Here is a 25,689-nt window from a genome sequence, read left to right as displayed (position 1 = left end):
CACATAGTTTACTTTAGTCCGTATGTGAGTACGCTGGACCCCAAAGTCTGCTTAGTGGCTCATCCTGGTCCAAAGATCTCCAAGGTTTAGAATCACCAGCATGAATCAGTAAAACAACAAGCAAATCCATCTGCCTCCAAGGTAAGTAAATCAAAAAAATCTGAAGTATAAAATCTGAAGTATGAAATAAACAAGGTGCATTTTCAGAGCACTTACAGCACTGTAAAATGATCTAAAGCAAATGAACTTTATTAGATTTGTTCTCAGTCTGCAAATACTCTCATTTCAGAACTTCTTCCCTGCACATGAAAACCAACAGACTAATAAAGCCAGAGAAAAGTGAAAATATGCTGGATAAAGATTAAAAGAGCTGCAGGGGAAGAAGAAACTTCACATAACTGCAAAATTATGCTCACAGACAATTTACATTTTACAGCTATATTTTTAAAAACCAAATAAGTGTTGTCTTTATTCCTTTTAATCTCTCTTATTTCTCTTATTTTCAGTAGAAAAGGAGAAAATAGCAAGTGATTTAAAGTACACCCGAGGGGACAAAATGTACTTTTTTCACAATGTATAAGTGGTTATTATAAATATATTTAATGCACATTTTAAAGTTTTATGTTAGAAAATGTTTATAGTAACAGCAAGTTTTTTGTTTTTTTTTTGTTGCATTTTTGAACATGAATAAATGTACAATAACAGAACAAAGAAAACAATAAATGAATAAAATAATTAATAAATTCTTGAAAATTGCAGCTGAGCTCTTATCAGACTGGTGTAATATTAAGTGTTCAGGACCTTGACTCCAGAGTAAAACAGTTCATTGAAACATAATACCGCTGAAGGCCACTAAATGCTGCTCCAAAAAGCCTCTGGAAACACTTTCATCTTCTGCAACATTGATTTAAAAGCATATCCCCTGTATTTTGATAAATAACAGTGGTTGTAGATGTTTGTTTTTATGTTCAGTTACTATATATTTTTGCTGAAAAGTCACTTTTTCTGAGCTTTTATGAACATCTACATGATCAGCAAATTAAATGCAGAAAAAAAATACTTGCTTTTTGGTTTAAAAATTAAAAATGCAGAGGATAATAATACAATAAATGGTGATAAATTGAAAAAAAAAAAAAAATTCATTTGGAAAAAATAACTCTTGGTTCTAGGTCTAATTTTTTTCTTGCTAAGACTCAGTGTTAATGTAAAATGTACATTACAGCAAGATTTAAGATTCTTTTCAATTGTTCATCCTTGTTGGTATTTATCAGAGCCATACATCAGATTATATGGTTCATGAAATCTAGACTTTTCCTTCCACCTCTACATTTTCACTTCTCAAAGCCCTCACATGTATTGAAACCGTGTTCAATGAAACCCACGTTCACAGGAGAAACAACTCATAATGGCCCAGAACTTCCCATAGATACTCATTAAAATTCAAGAAACTGCTATTTCAACAGCTGCCAGTCTGAGTCATCTCTGATGTTTACACTGACAAGGTATGAGGTATTAGAAAAGGATTTAGATTTTACTAGTTCACACAAATCCAGGCTCTGACATGTCCTCGAAGTATAATAGTTTAAAGTCGAACATTTGTAGAGTCTGTCTGGGTCCAATGCAAGCTGAACCTCATGTCATTAAAACAATATGAAGACTATTACTCTGAATAGAATAGAATAGAATAGAATAGAATAGGCCTAATTGTCATTGCGAAATACCTTAGTACAGTGAAATGAAATTTGGTTTTAAGAGACTGAGAACAACGAATATTAACTTACCTCAAATGCAAATCAGTTTTCAGTGTCAACAACAGAATTCGAAACAATATGAGACATCTTATATTGTACTTAACTTATACTGTAATTAACAGGATTTTTTTTTTTTTTTTGCTTTTTTTAAACAAAAAATTTGTGGGTTTTTTGCATATTATCTCCATTAAGTGAGTAATAACTAGAATTAGAGTATGATAAAATGTAAGAAAACATCAGAATAGCAACATTAAACATGTTTTTATTTCATAGTTTTTACACAGTATATCAGTAAATACATGTAGTAAATACACGTTTTTTTTGCTTCAAAAATTAAACGCATGGTGTCCAGCTGAGTGGACATTTTTGTAACTCCGTGAAAAATAGGTTCATGAAAAAAAATTCAACCACATTGTTTTTTTGGTTTTTTTTTTTCAAGCCCAAAGAGGAATAAAAATCACTCGGGAAAAACATCTTGATTAAGGGTCTCATAATTCATGCATGAAAGGGTAAATCAACAGTGAAAGTATTCACACCTCCTTGATTAACTTATAAAGACCCAAACATCCATCGCTGAACAAACCCATCTACTGATGTAAACTGTTTAATACCTGTTGATCCACTAATTCTTTCAATACCTGTAAATAATTGGTGTAAAATAAAGTTTGTCGTCTTTTCATGGTCATCAGATATGACCCATTTGGACGTTCAGAGGCTCCGTAGTGAACATGGAAACACTGTCATCTTCCACAACATTGATTCACCAGTAAAACCCATGGAGTTTAATAAATGACAGTGAATGAAGACACTGGGTTTATGTTCAGTTATTGATAGATTTTGCTGAAAAAGTCACTTTTTCTTTAGTTTTCTCCATTTTTGATATAATATTCCTTAACCTTACTCTGAGCTTTTATGAATATCCACATGATCAGTGAATTAAATGCAGGCAAATACATGATTTTCACTAAAAAAGTACAAAATAAAAAAGATAATATTACAATAAATGGCAACAAATCACTTAACCCATAAAGACCCAAACAGCAACTGGCGACCAAAATCATCTACTGATCTAAAATGTTTAATAACTTCTGAACCACTAAAGCTTTCAAAACATGTAAATAATTGGTATAAAATGCAGTTTGTCATCTTTTTATGATCATCAGATATTAACCATTTGGATGTTCAGAGGCTCCGTAGTAAACATTGAAACACAATCATCCTCTACAACATTGATTCACCATGGAATTTAATAAATGACAGTGGATAGAGATATTTTGTTTTATGCTCAGTTATAGATATGCAGGTATCTTTGCTTAAGAAGTCCCTTTTTCCTCAGTTTTTTAATAACTCTCAACTTTTATCTTAACTTTCACAAACATCTACACTATGTAAATTAAATACATAAAAATAAATGATTGTCACTCAAAAAATGCAAAATACACAGGATAATATTATAATAAACGGTGATAATTTAAGACAGGTTAAATATAGAGAAAGATTCATTTAGGAACCACCACAAAAGTAACACTGGGTCTTTATGGGTTAATATTTTTAAATCATGGTCAAATCCAGTAAGAATAAGACACATTTTTTAGTGATTCATGGAGATAAATGAGGAGACAGTACAAAGAACTGTGTAGTAAAACATTTATTATTGTCGGCTAATAAGAGATCACATGTATTAACAGTTGGAAAACAGATGACCCCGCATTAATTAGCATTTTTCTGACATCAGAACTGAAAGCATTGATCTGTCACGCAAACCAAAAAGTACAAATGAGACCAGTTATGTAGATAAATAAAAGGTTAACCCTAAAATTTCTACACTTTTTTTTTTTTTTTACATTTTTTTTTTTTTTTTTTGGCAAAGTGCTGTATTATTCCAGTAAACTACACCAAAAAAAAAGCACAATGTCTAACACTTGGTGAAAAGTAAAAATGCCACAAAATAATATTCTTCACACTTTGTTTTTGTAAAATAAACAATAGAAGGAAAAAAAAAAGGTTTTGCTACATTATTCTGTCTGGTTTGTTGAGTCACTAGAAAATCTGGACGCTGGTTGGCTGGGCGGCGACGAAATACGAGGAGAAAGAGCGTTCCTCCGAGTGGTGCATAGTTGATTTGTGACGTCTATTTGTTTGTCTTATTAAAAAAAACAAAGAGAGTTCAAGTTCTTCATCGATGCATTGTCGTTACAACATTTCAACCTGGAAGGCACGTGATCCACAAATTTCAAGGCATTGAACAAAAACATTACAAATCCCTGTTAGTTTGATGATGGAGAGATGAGCTGAGAGCAGAAAATAATAAACAACATCAATAATAACAATAATAAACATAATAATAACAAAGGCTCCTGACAGCGACGAGGAGACGAAGCTCCTCCGATCCCTTCTGTCCGTAAGGTTTCGACAAAATAACATCATCGTCCGTGATTGCAAAGCTTGAGACACATTCAAGAAATAACAGAAAAGCTTAAATACACCAGAGAAGCACTCCACTCGCGTTACAATTATTTACAGCGGACCATAACAACCTAACAAAACGCCTATTAGTGCTTCCTTATTAATGCTACTGTCACATCATCACAACTACAGAGACAAACTGAAACCTACGGGAGGAATAGTAATCCACAAAAGGTGAAACTCTGTGTCTGAAAACATAAAATCTAATGAAAAAAAAGAGTTCTGAAGCTGGAAAATATTAAAATGTTACAAGTAGAGAGAAAATGGCGCCAAAAATCATAAGAAACTGCGATATAAAAGCATCAAATCACTGCATTTATCCTAAAAACTAACAGTTTTTTTTTTTTTAAGAATATACAAAATATTCACCTATAAATATAATCTGATCAAAAACCATTCTACTGCATTATAGAAACTTTAATTATTGGTTATTTTTAACGCATTTTCTCAATAGTTGAGATTTCGTACGGAAGCCAATTAATGCCAGGAAATAAAATAAAATAATACCTGATTAAAAAAAACAACCACAAGAGAAAAAGAAGAATAGTATTAGCTACTAAGAAGAAAACAGGTAAAAAAAAATTTAATAGTGGGATATCTAAAGAAAATGTTAGTAAAAATGTTGAGTTAAAATCCTACCATATACAGATTTAACATGAGTCAACACATGCATTTTTAAGCGATTAAGACATGAAATGATATCAAATACTATGGGTTATAAATATATCTGACTAATATTATTATTATATGTCATAAGGCTGAAGACATAAACATACAGAAAACTGACCCGCACTATTTATTTCGTCTTTTTAATTAACTGACCCACTAATGAAACATTATGCACTAATTAACACTTGATATTCTCCATGTTTGTTGCGTTTCTACCATTTTGTTTCTATTCCCGGCATAAATGGGCTTCCATACATTGGCATTTTTTAAGATTTCTCGTCAGTCTGTACATAGTTCCACTGTTTCAGAGCGTTTACTCATCAGACAGACGATAAACTCAAATACAGAAGAAGTAACGTTAGTAGAGATTCAACATTTTTCAGTAAAAACCTTTTTTTTTTTAAATTAGATTTCACGCTGTCAAACACTGAGTTTCAACCTCTTTTTCAGTTTAGACTTAAAACGTCACATTCATCCCATAGAAACCACACTGCAAACAGTCTCCATCGCTAGAATCTCATCTTTCTTAGTGTGTTTTTACTGCACAGATCAGAAAGTATCCCAAAGTTAAGCACAGACTTTAATAGTCCTGGATTTGTTGTTTAATAGGAGTGTAACGGTACATTTATTTATCCCATGTTACAGTTTGGTGATTTATTTAATATGGAGTTTGACAAATAAGTGTGATTTGTTTCAGTTTAGCTGTGGAAAAAGTTCAGTTTTCCTACTTTTATGGCATTTATCGATGTTTTTGGAAACACTTTTTTTGCCTTCTCAAACCAAACTGACTTTTGTACTGTTACATCCCTAAATGTTGATTTACCAAAACATAACCCTTGAAAGACAAGTCTGGTGATTTTTTTCCGGTTTTGTTACTGTCATCAAATCTAAGGAAATAAATTTGTATTATTTTTGTATTTATACCGGATTTATTAAAACACAGCACTCATCCTCCTTGCTCCGTCTATAGAAAACACGAGGAAAAATGTATAGAAAATCACCAGATTTATCCTTTAGATGAACAGTTTTTCTTCGGAATATAGAATATATGAACTTATAAATATCAACCTGATCTATTTTGATAAACAGGCATTTAACAGTGTTATAAAAAGTTAAATAACTGGTTGCTTTTCTTTCCAGCAGATTTTACACACTTTTTCTGAATAGTTACAATTGAGTATGGGAGCCAATTAATGCCAGGAAGTAAAAACTATTAAACATAAAAAAAAAGAAAAAAACAGGAATAAGAAAATGTTCATTAAAAAAAAAGGTCTAATAACAGTTAATACCAAAAACACTAAAGGAAAAACAAAACAATAAGAGAAAAAGTCTAAATTGTGGAATATCATCCAAAAGTTAAAATCTTTTCGTAAAAATGTGTCATTATATTTAAGAGGGAAATCTAAATTATTATTATTATTATAACATACACATTTTAAACTAAATCACAAACAATCATCAAAATAGGTATATTAAAGGATTTTAAGACAAAAAATAATATAAAAAAATACTTGTGGTTTTGTTTTTAATGGTTAAATTATATTTTTACTGATATGTTGCGGGTTTTAAGGTAGAAATGTGCAGAAATGTGGAATTTCCAGACTCAAGCAGCATTTCTTTCCCCCTTTTTAAACCACTTTATCGTAATTAACACTTAAAACTTGCCGTGTTTATTGGATTTCTGGTTAAATTTGTTTTCCTGGCACAAATGGGCTTCCGTACGTTCAGTCACTTATTTCGGTTTATTTTCTGCAGTGCGGTGACTCAGCTCCATCTCTGCCTTTTATTTTCCACATTAAGCATCATTCAGTTCACGATTTCAAAGCCAAGACGTATTAACAAACAGTCAAATATTCAACAACGAGTTAAAGAACATCCGTATTATCCACTAGTGAAACGTTAAAGATCACTGCTACTTTTTTGGTTTAAATATTTTAACAGCTTAACAAAATGTAACTAAAGTTATCAAGGAAAAAATAGAAGTTAATAAAAAGCATAAAATCCACAAAATATGAACAATCGCTGAAGCATACCAACAGTTTCTCTCCGTCTCGATGGATTCCTGTTTCTAAACTAAAACTACAAGTCTGTTTTTTCTCATAAACATTTTCACCAGGGAAAATTAAAAATAAAAAAAAAACGTATCAGCCGTCAAGTAAATCTGCATTTTCCTAAAGTGTAAAGGTGATTGGTTGTGACCCTGAGAAGTGGACTGCAGATTTAATCAAACACAAAATAAAAACAGCAAAAAGAAAAGCAAAAAAAAAGTCTTTTTCCATTTTCGTTTTTTCCCCACAGTCGTAACACAAACTCTACAACCATGCAACACAACAGACTGCACACAAACACGACCAAACATACCTAAGCAAGAAACCAGAGACGCAGATATACCGACTTCATACTGATATGTAATCTGTTTTTGTCTTTTCAAAAAAATATTTTGGAAGTTTTTTTTTTTCTAACATTTTTTTTTATCTTTTTTTTTTTTTTTTTTACACTTCTATTCATCTCAAAGCTACCGTTAAAACAAGGCGTTTAGTGATATTAAACCCAGTATTTTTTAACTTTTTTTTTTTTCATTTTTCAACAAGAAAAAATATTGTGAAAAGTACTGAATTACAATGTCAGAGGCAGGTTCAGTCGATGACAGGACGGACGAGGATGAGAAGTCACTTTTAATAACAATTTTAGGAAATTAAACAGAAAATCCCCTTTAAATGCATGAACTGTGATTTGGAAATTATCAGTGTTTTTCATGGGATGACGTCCATTAGAGCTGCAACAACAAACTGAAAAAGTCAGTAAAAATGAGATGATTTATTATTTAAATGCAAAACTTTCTGAAGAAAAAAGAAAACAGTACTTTACTGCTGTTGGTTCTTTAAGCTGTCTTTTTCAACAGGTGATAAGAAGTAGAAATAATAGAAAAAAGTTGTGGAAACAGGCTACTATACTCACTAGTTTCAAGTATTAATGGTTTCAGATAATCATTAGAACTGCAACAATAAAGATAATCAATTTCAGTGATGAGAAAAAAAAATGACAAGATTTAAGTTTTAAAAGGTTTTTAAAATGTGACAAAGTGGCTACATTTCTAGAATAAATGATGAAATTAATACTTAAGCAGTACTACTTTTTTGATAATCTTACGCTATTTTCATCATGTATAACTGTGATGTGATGTGAAAACAAAATAGCACTTTTCTTCTATAACTACTTCTACCACTCATCTTTGTAATAGAAAAGTAAAAACAGAAGTAGTAGAAAGGGGCTACTACAATATCTACTATTAATAGGAAAAGACAAAGAGAAAAAAATGCAGAACTACTTTGATAATCTATAAAAGCAATAGTTTATGCTTTTCAGGATTAAATAGAAATATCCAGAAGAGTTAAATAAAAATGATTAATAAATAATAATATTAACTGAAATGAATGTGAAGCTGCAGCCCTAATGTCTGTTGTCATGTCTTGGTCAGGAGAGCGAAACAATAACAGAGAATAAACCAAACTGTGTTTTCTGATCCAACACAAACCGAAAATGTAAAAGCAGCGACAGTTGAGATTCTGTGAAAACCCTCTGATCTGTCTCTCAGTTTCCAGTTACAGTAACTCCACTTGCGCCAAAAAGCTTCTAACTGTTTATGTTCGCATTTAACGTACATACAGGCGTGTAGACTTGAACCATAAACCGACTGCTCCTGCTGCAGCAAACTCACCAAATGTTTAAATGATCTATTATTGCACTTGAATAAATTTGATGAACTCACACGAGACAGACGACAACAAGAAAAAACGTCTAAAGTCGAAGCAGCAGTGGCAGATATATCCAGATATTCACTAGCTGACACTGATAAAACTCCCACAATCACTGAATACTACATTTCCCATGATGCATCTACACTGCATGATACTCCCGTTGTGCTAAAAACCTACTTCTGGAAACGCCACCGCACACAGTGATTTTTAAGACCTGCTATAAATGTGTTGTATCCAAACCTAGGCTGAGAAGCGGTGAAATATCCCTTATTACTGTTGAAAGGCATTCTGGGAAATGTAGGAACTCAGCAGAATTTAAACCAGTTCTGCTTGGCTTTAAGGGGATTTTCATTTTAAATCCTGGACACAGTGACAGCTTTGTGTCGTGTTTCTCTGACGTCAAATACTGTGACATCACCAAACAGCATGCGATGACATCACTATGACATCACTATGATATCACCTGGCCGTCTTGCTGCCGGCATCTTGAACCAGCCCCTGAATAAAGTGACCTACAGCATTGATTCTACACATTATGTTGTCCGTAAAGAAGAAGGTGACGAGGTGAGGAAATCCTCTTTGTGATTGGACATCAGAGGAGGGAACCAGTGAAGGTGATAGGATGAAGGAGAAGGGGGCGGGGTTTCGTGAGGATGACCTTTTCTGTTTTCACATCAGCGCTGAAATGAAGGATAGATGATGGAGGCCAGATGAGCTGGTAATGAAAACCTTCCCTGATCCAGCAGCCAATCAGATTTAAGAACAGATCAGGAGATGATGGTGATGGTGATGAAGGCTCCTCAGAAGTTGAGGTGTCTCTGGCTCGGCTGGTGCAGGTTCAGGGTGCTGGCCTTCGGGGGGCGCCGCAGGTTGAGGCGTCGCAGGGCGTTGCGGGACAGCGGCTTGGCACGCTGGGTCACGTTACCTGTCCGCTGCTGCAGGAGGTTGGAACGGGCGGAGAGCGCCGCCGCTGCTGCGTAGCAGGCGGTGTGGAGGCTGGTGCGACGTTGGACCACCGCCACTTCTGGCCTGCGGGGGGCGCCACAACATAGGGAACAGGAGTTAGAGTGGCAATGGGTCTGCTAAGGAGGGGGATAGAACAGTAAGGACAATTACTGTGAAATAATAGGAGTTAAAACATTTAGAGACATCTTGGTGTTTGTTATATCTTATATTTACTGTGTTATTATTTATTATTAGCTCTTAAAGACCCGCAACTATTTTAATCACAACTACCAAGTTATTATTTTTTGTCTTTCCAAGTGATTTACCTCCATTATATCATAATATTTATCCTCTGCATTTTGCATTTTTCCTAGTTTGAATTCACTGATCTTATAGGTGTTCATAAAAGCTCAGAATAAATTCAAAGGTTATTATATCAAAACAGAGAAAACTGAAGAAGTAGCAAACAATATCATTAATGAAACATGAATACAAGCACCTACAACCACTGTCATTTGTCAGACGATATGGGTTTTATTGGTGAATCAATTTCATAGAAGATAATGGTGTTTTACATTCACTATGGAGCCTCTGAATGTCCAAATGACAAACTACATTTTATCTAAAGTATCTAAATGTATGGATAGGATTAGTGGTATGAAAGTTACTGAGTCTTTCCCAAGTGATTTATCACCATTTATTATATTATCCTCTGCATTTTGCATTCTTCAGTGAAAATGAGCTGTTTTTTGTGTTTAATTTATGGATCATGTAGAGTAAATTCAAAGGTTATTAGATCAAATCAGAAAAAAAAGGAGGAAAAGGAGACTTTTACAATAAAATATATAAGTACATGAGCATTAAATAAGTGTCTACAACTACTGTCATTTATCAAACTACATTTCACACCAGAGTATGAATGTGACAGTGAATGATTAATGGATTAATAATGTAAAGGGTTTTGGGTGCTTTGAGAAGCACTATAGAAATCTAATCCATTATTATGATCATTATTACATTAGTTTAATGATGAATCAATGCTGTAGAAGATGACAGTGTTTCCACGTTCACTAACGTCCAAATGGGTCATATCTGATGACCATGAAAAGCTGAGAACTGTATTTTAACTCTATTATTTAAATGTGTTGATAGGATTGGTGGCTCAGCAGTTAATAAACATTTTCTATCAGCAGATTCTTTGGTGGAGGTTCAGGTCTGTAGTTTAGTTTCGAGGTCTTTACCTGTGACGGGGGCCATCCAGCCCACATCGGCACTTCTTCTTGGCCCCTGAGGCTGTGGAGGCGGGGGACACGTTACTGGACAAGAGACTGAGGTCCAGGTCCAACGTCTGAGGGAGGGGCTCGTGGCTGATCCGGGGGGGGTCGTGGTAGGCGTACACGGACATGCTGGGGTGTTCGATCAGCAGGTTCTCCAAAGGGTTGGGCTCCAGGGGGAGGGGCTTGATGCTGCGGCCGGTAAAGCAGGGAGGGGGGGTGACGAACCAGCTCTCCTCCAGAGACCCGGCGTCCAGACGGAGGAAGCCGCTCGCCTCCTCTTCATCCTCCTCCTCCTCAGCGCCTCCATCCAGGTCGGTGTCGGCCGTGGAGTTCAAGGAGGTGCAGGAGGCGTAACGGATCCGAGGGCCCGCCACGGGGGAGGGGATGACCACCAGGTCTTCATCCTCCTCCTCTACCTCCTCCTCCGCTGGACTCACCGTGGACCCGGATCCAGAACAGGCCTCGGCTGCAGAGACACGACAAGACGAAGGAAACGTCAGTCCACGTAAAACACGACGGATTTAATAAATGCATCTAATTATTCAGAGAAATGTCTTTCTGTTCTGTCCATTAGGACTCATTTTTAAAAATCTACTGAATCTTGATTCAACTGTTTTTTTTACTTTGATTAAATTTAATTCTGTTGCACCATTTAATACTGGAAACTTCTATAATCCAGCTTTAACTTTGAACTTACAGTTTAACTTTAAATATGTCTGCCTTCCTCAGATACAGATTTAGCAAAATTTAAAGAACAGACTCAACCCAGTCAAATGTTATGATGCTGCACAATTTCTGTCAAATTCCTTTTTCATTAATGACACTGATCTGGAGCTGAACACAAGTACATTGTAGTTTCTATTATAAACAGAGATTCATTTACTCATTTTGGACAAAGATTTGCTAAGACTAGAACTCAGTGACTGAATTTAAGGCTGCATAATTAAGAGAAGTGTCAACTTAACTGAAGAATCAGTGTATTTATATTATAGAAAAGATCCAGATTTGTAGAAATGGGAACAACACAACCCCTGTCACCTGGTGATATTTTGGATTTACCATATAAAACACACAAAGTCGCAATACATTTTTATATGATATTTTAAATTGTATATTTGACTGTACACATCCACTCAATTCAACATTATTAACCTGTGCATTCTCCTAAATAACAAAGTAAGTCGACTAAAATCAAAACTGCAATCACAATATTAACAAAAATTGTCAATATTTATCAATTGTCACTATTAGTCATTTCAGTCTGACACTTTCTAGGCCATAAAACCAGTAAATTCATTATTAAATCCTTTCAGTTTCATTTGATAAAGGTGTTAGTGTATGAGAGTAGAAGGTGAACTTTTATAGTGCTCTGATCTGACAGCAGGGGGTGCTGTGGTCTGTGTGCAGTAAATGTAAACAGTCATTTTGTTGGTGCTCAGACAGATGGACCGCTTACTATCTCATGAAACTGCAACTGAAATAATGCATATGAGTGTATATTCTATATATAAGCTCTTTATCCAAAACAATATATTAATGTAATTCAATACTGGTCATATTTACCCTGCATGAATAAATTAAATCATTCATGGTAAAGTCTATGCAACTAGTTGACAGTGAATGCATGGCTTTTAACCACTAACCAAGTACTAATAAATGTATTTTGAAGAATAGTTGCATATTATATCACAGCTGATCTCCCCACTCTGGACACATCAGTCATTGTACAGTAAAACCCGCCAACATCTTGCATTTTCCAAATTGGCATGGAGTTGAGGCTGCAGAGCCAGGTTTCAGTCTCCACCATCAGCCTCTAATGATTCACAGATGCAGGAAGTTATGAGGAGAAGGAAAAGCAACACGATCTCCAGCTGGACTCTAAAAATACCTCAGAGTCAGCTAAGGAGACGTCTGATCCAATGTTATGAAATCATCATCAGTTTTTATGTTTATGGAGTATTTCAGGTTGGCTTTTTGATAGATGTGTGAGTGCATAAGTAGTTTTATTTTCAGGGATGGGCTAGATTTCATTAAGCTATTCTTTAGTTTTACTGTGAGTTTGAGTTTTGGGGGGGAAAACCTTGACACTGATGAAAAACTGAAAAAGAAGATGATAGTGTTTCCATGGTAACTACAGAGCCTCTGAACGTCCAAATGGGTCATATCTGATGACCATGAAAAAATGACAAGCTGCATTTTAAACCAATTATTTACATGGATTGATAGAATTAATGGATCAACAGGTATTACACATTTTATATCGGTAGATGTGTTTGGATGACGGTGGACGTTTCGGTCCCTTTTTATGGGTGAAACCACCAATGGTACTAAGTGACAAAAAGAAGGAAAAATGGGTCATAGATTGCGTTTTAAATGATTCAATGGAAACACTTTGAAAACCATTGGAAAAATAAAGGGTTATGAGTGAACTGAAGTCATTTCATTTGGATGGATGGATGGATGGATGGATGGATGGATGGATGGATGGATGGATGGATGGATGGATGGATGGATGGATGGATGGATGGATGGATGGATGGATGGATGGATAGATAGATAGATAGATAGATAGATAGATAGATAGATAGATAGATAGATAGATAGATAGATAGATAGATAGATAGATAGATAGATAGATAGATAGATAGATAGATACTGGGCTTCTACTTTTAGTTTAGTGGCTTTTATTGGTCTGTTCGAAGATGAATTAATGCACCTTGTAAATAAAATCCCCCACTTCGTCTTCATGAACCTCTTGCGTTTTCCTTCCTAACTCACAGCTGCAGAGAGGAACTGACTAAAGAGGAACAACGGTTTACTGATCCGATCATCAGCGCTGTCCTCAGTGCACCCTGTGTTTACAGTGTGCATTGAACTTGCATGTGAGCGGCTGTTTGGAGTTCCACACGTGACATTAACACCAGGCAGCCGCTCACAGAGGAATCCTTGTTTAGCCACAACAGTCGTGCAGAGCGCTGCTGACTCAGAGCGAAGCTGATCCTCTCAGCGGCAGGACGCCCTTCGCTGTCTCAGTCCATTAGCGGCTGGCCTCGTCCTGCAGAGGCTGCAGGTGTTTGCAAACTGAGCAGCTTCAGGTGTGAGTTCAACAGCAACAACACTGACCTTGCTTCTGGGTTCAGGAGGAAATAAAACTGATTAAAGCTGGCAGCAGGAGGAGAGAACTGACGAAACTATTCATTCGCTTGGTCTCTAATAGATCAGAAAGTTGCACAAAACAACCCTGTTTGTTTTATGTGAGAACAAAAGTGTTAAATCCTCACATTTATGAAGCTGCAGCCGGTAAAAAAAAATAGTTAATCGATAGATGCTGCAGCTTTGGTACCCTTAGCTCTGGCTGTTATTTTATCCTTTTGTTACTGTTCTGCATTTTCATCATTAAGGCACAATTTTATTAAACTTTCTCAGAGTCCAAGGTTAATATTTCATTAATGTTATATGTATTAAAAGGAGAAAATCATTAACCACATTGATCTGTTTTGAGTTTTACTGGAACTGGAGGTCAGAGGAAAGCCTTTATCTGCTGAAAATTCTACACTCTTAGTTATTTATCATATGATTTAATGAACATACTGTTGTAAGTTTGTATCTTCAGCAAACGGGAATAGGACGCTGTATAATGAAGTGAAGGACCAGGGGAATCCTCATATTCATAACAACAGTGATGCAGGCTAACCTTAAAAAGACAGACTTCAGTTTTAATTTTTTCCTCAGGTAACAACATCCTCTAATATTGTATCTTATATCCAGTTATTCAACCAGAATGACTTTGTGCTGAATTCTTAAACTTACTTCTGAGCAGTTGTGTTACAGATTACCTACAAAATTCTGGGTTTGGAACTTTCCGTCATGTAGTTCTGATAATAACAGCAGAGGGAATCTAATGTGATGCTCATTTTGGTTTGAGGTAAATGACTGGATTATTCATGTGCAGATTAAATGGTAAATCTAATCTATATTCTCCATTCTCCATTTTCACAGCCTCCAATCACATGTGGCCTTCAAATATGAATAAAAGCACGCGAATATGATCTATTTAGTGCTGCATTTCAGATTTGATGCTCACATTTTCTAAGATATAACAAAAAATGCAGAGAAATAGTTTATTTATATTTATAGAAAATAATGCAGTCTGATGCAGTGTGTTCAGGATCTGAACTGCAATTCAATTTTTAATCAACGTCCCAACAAAATTCCTTATAAACTCACAGCACTGATTAAATATCAAAACAGGAAACACACTAACTGTAGAAACAGATATTCTCCTTAGACCTGTAACTGTTTACTGTTGTGTAAATATGCATGTTAGATGTCACCTGTAACCTACTCTAAATTAATAATAGATTATTTTGTGATCCTGTTAAATATCAACACTAAACAAACATGAATTTCCTCTTTTATAACATTCAGTTACTCATAGTTTTATGGAGTGGATTGAAGATGCCTTCAGGGTCAGCCTCTCCCTGTTTGCAGGTGTGTTTATGTGCAGAGTTGTCAGACATTGCCCATACATGTCCACCTCCACCTCGGCTCTATTTTTACCTCCTCTGGTTCCTCGGGTGCTTTTGTTTGACCTGCTTACAGCCCCACTTGCCCATAAACTGCCTGATCCCGACCCTCCTCCCCTTCACCCCCCCAAAGCTCTGCACCATAACAGTAGAACTGGGCTAGTCTGACTCGTGTTCCCCCTCCCGTGTCTGAAATATTCACAGGGCTGTGGAATCGGAGCCGGCTCAGGTCGAGTCAGGACCGGCAGCGGGTTAACGGAGGGCCAGACTGAGGCCGGGCCGGGCTTCATCTGCACCCTGACAGTGTGTCATGTTTCTGTTTACAGTGTGTGTCTGTGTGTGTGAGTGTTGAACTCCTCTGAGTGTCATGCCTGCTTTGACCTGGAGCTTTTTTTAATCGCAGACTGGAAAGTTGGCACGAGCATTAAATGATGTTAAATAAGGTCTGAAATGACTGTTTTACTTTCTGACCTTTAGACTTTATCTTGAAATATATTCTCCACTTTCAGCTTTGGTTGGATATCATGTTATGGACGATCTTTATTTGTTATACGATCTGCTTTCAGGCGACAAATCATATCAAATAAATAAGTAACAGTGTTATAAGACACTCTACTAATATTCATTCTAAATGGGCTGAGTATCAGTGTTAACACTGTATTTTAAGGACAGTGTTACATGTTGTTGTATATAGCATTAATGTTAACAGTCTAGTCAGTGTCTAAGTTATTTTAGTCTCATTAACCTGCAGGAGTTTGTCCAACATGTGGAGTTTTCATTTTATAGACGGAATTTCCAAACTTTTCAAAGATTTATAATAATTTGATTTTAGAATAATTTGATTTTCATGGTCATTCACACCCCTTATTGAACAGAAGTGGACTTTTCTAAATACATATGGTCTGAAATTCATAATATTTTATCAAAAAATATTCTGTAGCAACAAGTAAAATACAATTCTATGGCTTTTCCAAAGTTGGGAAAAGCTGTAGGAGACATGAACATGTTTTCAGCCACTGAGAAAATAAACTCCAGACTGAAATGGTGTCAAAGTGAGACCACTTCAGTCTGTACCACAGAAATGAACCCAGATCATAGATGATGGTCTCATACAGACTGAATAACAACAAGAAATCAACTGCAGTAACAAAGTGAGTTTGCTCAGTTGTGATGATTTATTGCCTGTTACTAAATGTTTTGTGTCTTTGTAGATCCACTGTGATCTATAAGTTGTAATGCACATGTGTAAATGAGAAGCTGAGTCATAATATTGTTAATATTGTAGTTATTTTTCAGGAAATGTTAGATTGTTCATGGTTGTTCACATTTTCATACTGTAATTTGACTTTTTTCACTCTAAAATACAGAGAAAAAATTGGAGTTGACATTATTTATAGGTTATTATGTTATTATTTTACTGGTCCGGCCTGTTTGAGATCATATTGGGCTGAAAGTGGCCCCTGAACTAAAATGAGTTTGACACCCCAGATCTAAACCACCTAAAGCATTCTGTCACGTTGTACATGAATTAAAAGGATCTAAATGTGTCTTTTTGATGGACCAGAGATCGAATAAAAACACGGGAGATTTCCCACCTCCATGTTTGTTTTGTATGAAACTGAGTAGATATGAAGCATCTTTAATCCTGGTCTTTCCAACACTGTCTTATAACAGCTGTGTGTTATTGACGGCACTTTGTTTCAGATACTTTAGGCTTGTCGGTTATTTATGACGGGTTATATATTAAGTAGCTCAACCCTAGTTCCGAGTATTTAAGCTCTATGTAGTTGTTGATGCCTACGGGGTTTTTTAAGGTCGCATGTGGTTTGTTTTTCACCTGAAACCGGTCAGTGGGAGCGTCCTAGATGAGGTGAAATGTCCTCAAGTGCCTGAAAGAACTCCCTCTGCCTTTCATTAAAACACTCAGATTACCCTGACGAATAACAATCTGATCTTTGAGCTTTACAGACACTTCTTCACTCACTCAGATAGTTGACCAGGATCCAGTCTTCATCCTCCTCCTCCTCCTCTTCTTTGCCTCCTCCAGGTCGGCTCAGCTCTTCGACGTCATCCCCGAACAGAGCGCTGGCGAACCTCTGGAACATCCTGCGGGGTCCTGCGGGGGCGTTAGGCCGACGGGGGAGGGGCTCAGGGGGGCGCGAGGCTCGTGGCGACGGCGGGGGAGCGTGGACGGCGCTTTGGTCATCAGCTGCGGGGTTCGCGGCAGGAGGAACGCTCCGGAAAGGTGCTAAAGTGCATCAATAAGGTGTGGTCATGGATCATCTGAGAGCCAGCAGGAGCAGGAGGGACATCGCTCAACGTCAGGGTCGGTTAGAGTGCAAACGTAGAAATACAGCCCTGAGAAGACAGAAAAATGGGTTTAATACGGAGAACACAGCAACATCTGACAACTGAGTTTGAGTGGAAAAGGCGGAAAATGGGTTTTAATAGTGAGAATAATGCTAAATATAAAGTAAAATGCTCCGAAATGAAGAAAGAAATGGAAGAATCCTGTGAAGAACGACACATTTGTCAAGATCTTCCAATTTAAGCAGCAGAGTCTGAATGCAAAAGTACAAAAAAGCCCAAAGAAGAAAGGAAAAAAAAGGGCTTTAACATGGAGGCAACTGTTCCATAAACACCCAAGTCTGAGCACAGATGGAAAAAAACAGATGGGTTTATTCTAAAAATCCAGTAAATCTGGATAAGAATCACCAACATAAACAGCTGGAGTGTAAAAGACATGAGAAGAAAGTGAAATAAGGGGTTTAATTCAGGAAATCTGCTGAATGTAACATGTAACATTAAAATAAACAGTTGATTTACAACATTAAAGTGATAAATTGTGTCTTTGGATTTATTTAAAAGCAAACTAAAAGAATATTTAGAGGTTTTTTTTTTTGTTGCTTTTTTACATTTGTGTCTAAATTCAACCACCGTCTGCTACCATTTCTGTACTAATTGGACTTTGTTTGTCCAGTAATGTTCTAATACTTTGCCCAAATAATCATTTACAATCAGATTAAAAGAGAAAAACACAGAGTCTATTGTTGTACAAACGACTAAGCAACCAATCTGCTGACTCTTGGTCTTAATTTGATTTATCTAATACTCTGTAAAAAAAAAAAAAAAAAAAATCCAATTTAGTCCAAGAATAATTGGTTGGACAGTTAAATATGACACATTTCCTTGGTTTTGTCAAACATCAGGCAAAAAAAAGGCAGATTTTTGCAGGCTGCAGCTTCTTAAAACTGAAAATCTGATGGTTTTCTCCTTCATATTTGATCATAATTTGAATATATTTTTAGAGTCTGGGTAATTTCTCACATGAAATCAATGAACAATCAATCTGCTGACACATAAATAATGAAAATAACCAGCACTGCAACCTTTACTGTGCTCAACCCTCATACTTTTAACACCAGTAATAGCTTTTTCCAGTCAAGAATCAATACCCCGACGGTCATAAAACCCACCAGACAAAGATCATCTTTAATTACAGACATGGAGTCTAAATAAATCATGTCTGTTGGTTCTAGACACACATGCAGTGGTTTCATTTCCTGTCTGTCCTGATGGTTCTGTAATAAATAAAGACAGAGCTGCGTTCAGAGTCGTCTGCTTCAGCTGCAGAAATCCATAAGAGGCTTCCTCAGACACAATAACAAGGGATTAGAGCCCTCCGTGTTAATGCTGAGGAGGATGGGGGATGTGTAAAGCCCCAGATTCTTAAAATGTGGCTAAAACACTCAATGTGTAAAGAACAGGACTCTGCAGCAGCATGTATTTCTATATAATGGTAACTACATGTATTCTGATACACCTTTTTCTAATGAAGACTGTATTGAAATGTGTCAGTGTATTTTTCGCGAGATGTAAACATAATAAATAGGTGTAAAATATGAAATGGGCTACCTTTTTGTACCTTTTTTGACACATTTTTCTGATGAGTTATGTTTTTATCTCATCTTTTTTGCACATTTTCGTTTTTTTTTTGTCTTTTTCAAACCTTTCTTCTTGTTATGAATAGTTACAAATCACTAAAAATCATCTGGTTTCTTCAACTAAACCTATAAAGACCCATACATCCACTTGTCGACCAAAATCATCTATTGATCTAAGATGTTTAATACCTATTGATTCATGAATCCTATCAATATATGTAAATAATTGGTGTTAAATGCAGTTTGTCATCTTTTTATGGTCATTAGATATGACCCGTTTGGACGTTCAGAGGCTCCGTAGTTACCGTGGAAACACCATCATCTTCTACAATATTGACTCATGAGTAAAACCCATGGAGTTTGATCAATGACAGTGGATGGACACACCTATTTATACGTTCAATTATTGATATTGTTCCTGAAAAACTCATTTTTTCATCAGTTTTCTCTGTTTCTGGTATAATAACCCTCAACTTTAATCTGAATTTTTATAAAAATCTATATGATCAGTGAAATAAATATAGGAAAATATATGAGTTACGCTAAAAAACACAAAATAAAGAAGATAATATTGCAATAAATGATGATAAATCACTTAAAAAAGATTAAATAGAGAGAAAAATTCATTTGGGAACTGCCACAAAAGTAGCACTGGGTCTTTATGGATAAAGTAAAGAAAAAAAAAAATCAGTCTTTAACCTGACAAAAATACAGATTTGATATCTATTGTGATTATTATCAGTGTGTAAATATTTTCCATAATAACTTTTTTGGCTTTGTTCATAATTGACTACTTACGATCCGTTTTCTGCTAGGACTGCCACTAAAAACAGATGGAAGAAACCAGTATACTGAGCAAATTTATCATCAAATATCATTCAACTAGATTAATGAGGAACCTGGATGGAATTTCAGTAAACTTTGCCAATGAACAGCTCAGATCCACAGATCCAAGAACGTATATCAAAAGAAAAGCTCATGAATCCTAGTCACTGATAATCAATATAATTACTCTGTTTCTCTCAGACAGTTGAAAGTCTGTGTTAAAAGGTCAAGTTGCCTGTAAAACAAACTTCTGACCTCAGCTGACATACTGTAAACGTTCACTCCCTTTTTAGATAATCTCTCATTTTACAACGTCAGCCTTGGTTTAAAGGTGTGTGTGGACGTCACAACATCAAAATAAACAACACAATAGAAACCTACTACAGTGTAATTTACAGTCTCAGGTCCAGTTTTAATAACTTGAGTGATAATAAGTAAACGTTTCTTCTCTCAGGTGATTTTGTCCATTATTGCTTTTCTATTGTTTATGTAAAAGGCACACAAGGAGCATGTTTTCTCCATCAAAACACGGGTAAATCTGGTATTAATTCTGGATTTGTGTCCTTTAAACAGACCAGGAGGGTTGGGTCTAATTATGAAAGACATAATTATAAGGCACACACTTGATAAATGTGTCAGCGTTTTCTCATTTTGCTCAAGTGTTGTTTTTGTGTCCTTTCCTTCTTGTATCATTTTTATCTCATTATCCTAATTATCTTAACCCTAACCCATAATCTATGTTGTTTTCATCTGATATGGATAAGTTAAGACCTCAAATAACCGCATTCTTCAACTTTCACTGCAGACCAAAACTCACCCTTAAAAGCAGATGTTTTATTTCAGGTTTTAGGTTATTTTTGACTTAGGCTATGTCTTGTAATGTCTTTAACAAATTCCAGATATTTCTCTACATTTAACCTTTTTAAATGGTTTATCACAATTCATTATCATATTATTCTATGCACGTTGTTTTATTCAGTGAAAACCAGGTGTTTTCCAAGAGAAAACTGAAGAAAAAGTAACGTTTTCAGCATAATATCAAATCATCTGTACATAAAAATAAACACCTATGACCTCTGTTATTGTTCATTATGTAGTCTAGTGTCCAAATAGGTCATATCTGATAACCATGAAAAGCTGAGAAACTACATTTTATCTATAGTTTTAATTATTTAATTGAAGTTGAAGTGTATGTTTTACATAATATCTTACCATCTTTTATTTCTGAGTGTATAAAGATGAAATGTAATGGTGCTGTGTATTTGTGATTCACCCACTTCTTGGTTGGTCAGTTTTCTTTTGTATTATTATCTTGTTTTAGGTGGATAATGTGTATCAAAAATAAAATCCTGAGTAACTGTCTATTTTAAGTCTAACTAAAATACTCATCCCTTGTATACAGTCGTGGAAAAAATTATTAGACCACTGTTGTTTTCTTCAGTTTCTTGTTCATTTTAATGCCTAAAGGTACATTTGTTTGGACAAATATAACGAAAACAACAAAAATTGCTCATAAGAGTTTGATTTCAGAGCTGATATCTATCCGTTTTCCATGTTTTCTTAATAATAACCAAAATCACTTCAGTTCTTACATCAATAACTATGGCATTGTACTGACAAAAACAGTGCTTTTAGGCATTCCATGTTTTTTTTTCTGTCTGTTTCAATCACATGATACACACAGGAGTTAGTACTTGATTGCATAACCATTATTTTTTGATGACTTTTAATAGTCTAATAATGTTGAGGTGATATTTCAGTGATACACCAACTGTACCCACCAGTAGGGGGCAGACACCAGCACTTTTCAGCGGTTTTCTATTAATTAAAATGACTGTGATGCGTTCAAATGCTCGTCTCGTGTTTCCCTCTAGGTGGGGTTATTTAAAAAGCACGGAATAAATAGATAAAGGCCGTGTTTGGGGGGGGGACAAAGGCCAAACTCCGCCTCTGTAAATAGAGCCGGACAGAAAACAGAAAGCAGAGTGAATTTGTCCACTTTACAGACAACAACAGCAGGCTGATAATCTGCAGCACCTGTTCCTTGAACGCACCCTCCTCCACCTTCAAGATACAGTTCAGATAAAATATTGTATATGTCATTAGAATGATCACAAAGAGACGCTCCTCTGGGATGGATTAATGCCCTGAACTGGGTCACTGAGTCATGTTCAACATTGTTGGAGTCATTATATCACAGCAGCATCAGATTTATCCCCAAATGGAAACCAGGCCGCTTGGAAAATGTATTATATAGGCCCAAGCAGGGTCCTGGATTAGGAATAAAACCAATAATATGGTCCAATAATCAGGATGAAAACTACATGAAGCAGCTCTGAGTTTGCAAACTGGAGCTTAAACACAAATGACTTCAAGATAAACCACAAAACTAGTCAGGCAGTTTTTATTTACTCCATGATATAATGCATAATAATGTCACTGTACTGTTTACATAGTGGGGATTAGTACATTTAGTCGGTTATTCTGTTTGTTTTCTTCTGTAAAACGTCAACAAATACTACAAGTTGTCTTAATTCCTTGTCCAAATAGTAGTAAACTGTGAACTTTACAACAAAACAGAGAAAAGCATCAAAACCTCTCTTTGAAAATGGAAAAAGTGGAAAGTTTTTACACAAAAAAATCGTCAAAATGCATAAACTATCACAATTATTTTTATTTTCAAACAAGTAAAAAAGTATATGGATTGAAGGTTTTGTCAGAAAGCTTATATTTCTGCCATAAAACATCAGTAAATACTCCAATATGTCGTAAAACAGTTTCCAGGCAGCAGTAAAACATACACACATAAACCTTCGGATACACAAACCTGTCACCAATGACATATTCTGTTCACTATTTATTAATATTAAGCCATTATTTTATGTATAAAGGATAGAAATGCTTTACTTGAATAGAAGCACCGGAACCACGTTCTGAAAATGTCCAAAACTAGATATTTTGGATGTTTTTATTGGGTAAATGTTCGTAAACAGAAACAGATTTCAATTATTATTGTTGTCAATGAACTAATGAAGTAATCGGCTACTGATATTTTCATTAAACTATTGTTTTTCCTATCAGGCATTACAGTTAAAGAAGAAAGAAAAGTCATGTAAACAGCTGTGGAAGGCGTCCAGACTTCCTGAGGAAAAAGCGGAAAATCCAACACCTTCTACATTTTCACTAAAACACTACTGAGTACAAATATTATTCTAAGTTACATTTGTTAATAATCGACGAATGAAGCATTCGGTTCCAGTTTTTTTTGTCAGTAATCCGTTGATTAGTTAATAAAGCCAAAAAAACAACAACACCACTAATTTATACTAAAGTGAGGTAAAGTAAAACAAAATTCCACATCGAAAATGCTACAAAGCAAACATAACTGATATTTTTACCAGACAAATAAAAGAGTGTTGTTGACTTTTTTTTTTTTTTTTTTAATTGATAATGCATAGCAAAATCAGAATTTAGGACCAAAACATTGAAAACCACTGAAACCTCACTGTAAAACCATGCAAAATTACATTAGTTTGACATTTTAACCGGATAAATGTTAAAGTATAATACGTTTTATTGATTATTTTGATTGATAATCTACTAATGAAGCATTCTGCTGACATCTTGCTTCTAAATTTACTTTCCCCATCAGTGTGTGGGGGGGTTAATTCATCCAAACTGGCCTGGTTATGGTCTGGTTGTTAGTGAGGAACGGAAGAGGAGGAGGCTGTAATCCAACACCGACCGACAGGGCAGGACCGATGTCTTCTCAACTTTTATCTCCACAAATATGTGTTAGGAGATAATCTTGCAGAATATTGGTGATTGTGGTCGAGTTGAGTGGATAAAATCAGTTTGATAAGATCCTGATTAGCTCGACACGATGCAAACAGATCAGGAAGATGAAGCTGCAGCCGGAAAAAAAGCATCTTTACGCTTTAAAACCGCCCCTTACCGCTTCAGTTTTAGTGTGTTTTTAATGTTTAACTGTGTTTTAAGTGTAATATTAATAGAAAACATGGTAAATAAAAGAATTAGAGGCATTGGAGGCGTTGATGTCCAAGAGGAGAAAACAAAGAGCTCACCTGCGGCAGAGGAGCAGAGGAAGTCGCCGAGCGCAAACCGTGATTAAAATCCTTCAAAAATGAGGTAGATTCGTTACTTTTCGGAAAATAGAAAAACTTGAGCTTCTTCCCGGAAGAAATAAAATATAAAAATTAATATGACACAGTCCGGCTCAGCTTATTTTGTCCTTCAGTCCGTGTCTTTCTTCCTCCGTCCCCCGACTGCTCCTTCTTTTGTTGTTGTTGTGGAGCTCCAACAGCTGATTGCTGTGTCGTCACATAAAACGGCCTATCACAGGGGGCGGGCCAAACATCGAATGGGCCAATCAGAGCGCAGAACATAGCCTGTCACCAAGCCACGTGACATCTGCCCCCTCCCTCCCCCGAAAGAAAGGGCATGACTGGGCAAAGAGCTGTGGAGGAAGCAGGGATGGTGGTGTGTTTGCGTGTTTTCCACCTAAAAAAACACAAATAATACCGAAATAACAGCAGATCCAGGCTGAGCTGAGAGGTTTCCTGTTTTCCAAGAATCCCCACGATCTAAAAATATGAGTCAAATGCAACAAATACCCATGAAAAAATAAAACAATGAGTGGAAGAAGTATAACATCTTTTACTAGAACATTTACTGCAATGCTTTACGGCTAAAATTTGCTTTGAGGTCTTGTTTATGTCTTTGTGCGTTAGAAATCAATATAAAAGGAAAAAAAAAATCAGTATAAGTGAATCCCCAAGGAAACTTTGTGTTGGTAAATGCAAGTTATGCAAATTTACAGGATTTCAGTTCTGTTGCAACATGTTGATGGTCATATGAACTATGTTTTCAGGTCAAAAATGTCCAATTTCATCACAATTAATGCTATATTTTCATGTCACAAATGGCCAACTTATATTTTAACTGAATTTACCTGAGAAAAAAAAAAAATTCTATTCTTTTAGATTCCCCAATTTTTTTTTCTACAAGATTATATATTATATATCACGTTTTATTTTTACAGGTTGCAATATGGAGTATGGTGCTGATCCATCCTGCTTATGTTACGCCAATACATACATTAAGAATGTCACACGTCACTTTTTAAATCAACAGTTTTCTAATAATAAGCATTTTTATAAAGAAATAACAATTCTATATTGTTACTTACTCTTTAGTATGATGATAAACTATACAATAAATAACTATGATACTAGTTTTTGCACAGGGATCATTTGTGTAAACAGTGACATGGCTGCTGAGCATCAGTATAATGGAATCTGTAACAACCATGTCACATCCGTCCACTGCCACATTTTGTGTTTTTGTGTCAGCTGTTATTGTTTTAGATCCACAATACTAACATTTATGAATAAGAGGATAATTAGCAATAGTAAGTCTATAAGTTTATTACTAATAAAATACTGGTACTGGCCAGATCATCATGGGTAATGTCACGTCCGTCCACTGTCTGAAAATATAGCTTCCAC

The 25,689-nt window shown here is 35.6% G+C and overlaps 1 protein-coding gene across 1 annotated transcript; it reads right to left on the bottom strand.

Moving 5' to 3' along the window:
* Positions 1 to 3,384: 3,384 nt before the first annotated feature.
* Positions 3,385 to 24,470, bottom strand: tp53inp1 (tumor protein p53 inducible nuclear protein 1). The gene is made up of 4 exons (XM_030157270.1): positions 24,247 to 24,470; positions 17,377 to 17,750; positions 10,831 to 11,332; positions 3,385 to 9,673 (listed from the first exon to the last, which is right to left on the bottom strand). The coding sequence occupies exons 2-4, from the start codon at positions 17,495 to 17,497 to the stop codon at positions 9,445 to 9,447; spliced, it is 852 nt and encodes a 283-aa protein (XP_030013130.1). The 5' UTR covers positions 17,498 to 17,750; positions 24,247 to 24,470; the 3' UTR covers positions 3,385 to 9,444.
* Between the last annotated feature and the right edge of the window lie 1,219 nt (positions 24,471 to 25,689).

Source organism: Sphaeramia orbicularis, chromosome 16 (assembly GCF_902148855.1).
Source record: "Sphaeramia orbicularis chromosome 16, fSphaOr1.1, whole genome shotgun sequence".
NCBI classification, from domain to species: Eukaryota; Metazoa; Chordata; class Actinopteri; order Kurtiformes; family Apogonidae; genus Sphaeramia; species Sphaeramia orbicularis.
This window is presented reverse-complemented; position numbering and strand designations above follow the sequence as displayed.

Coding starts and splice junctions, on each gene's coding strand:
- tp53inp1 (XM_030157270.1), bottom strand. CDS start 17,497: ATGTTCCAGAGGTTCGCCAGCGCTCTGTTCGGGGATGACGTCGAAGAG. Junction 11,333..17,376: donor GATCCTGGTCAACTATCTGA/GTGAGTGAAGAA, acceptor GTGTCTCTGCAG/CCGAGGCCTGTTCTGGATCC. Junction 9,674..10,830: donor CTGGATGGCCCCCGTCACAG/GTAAAGACCTCG, acceptor CGCCCCCCGCAG/GCCAGAAGTGGCGGTGGTCC.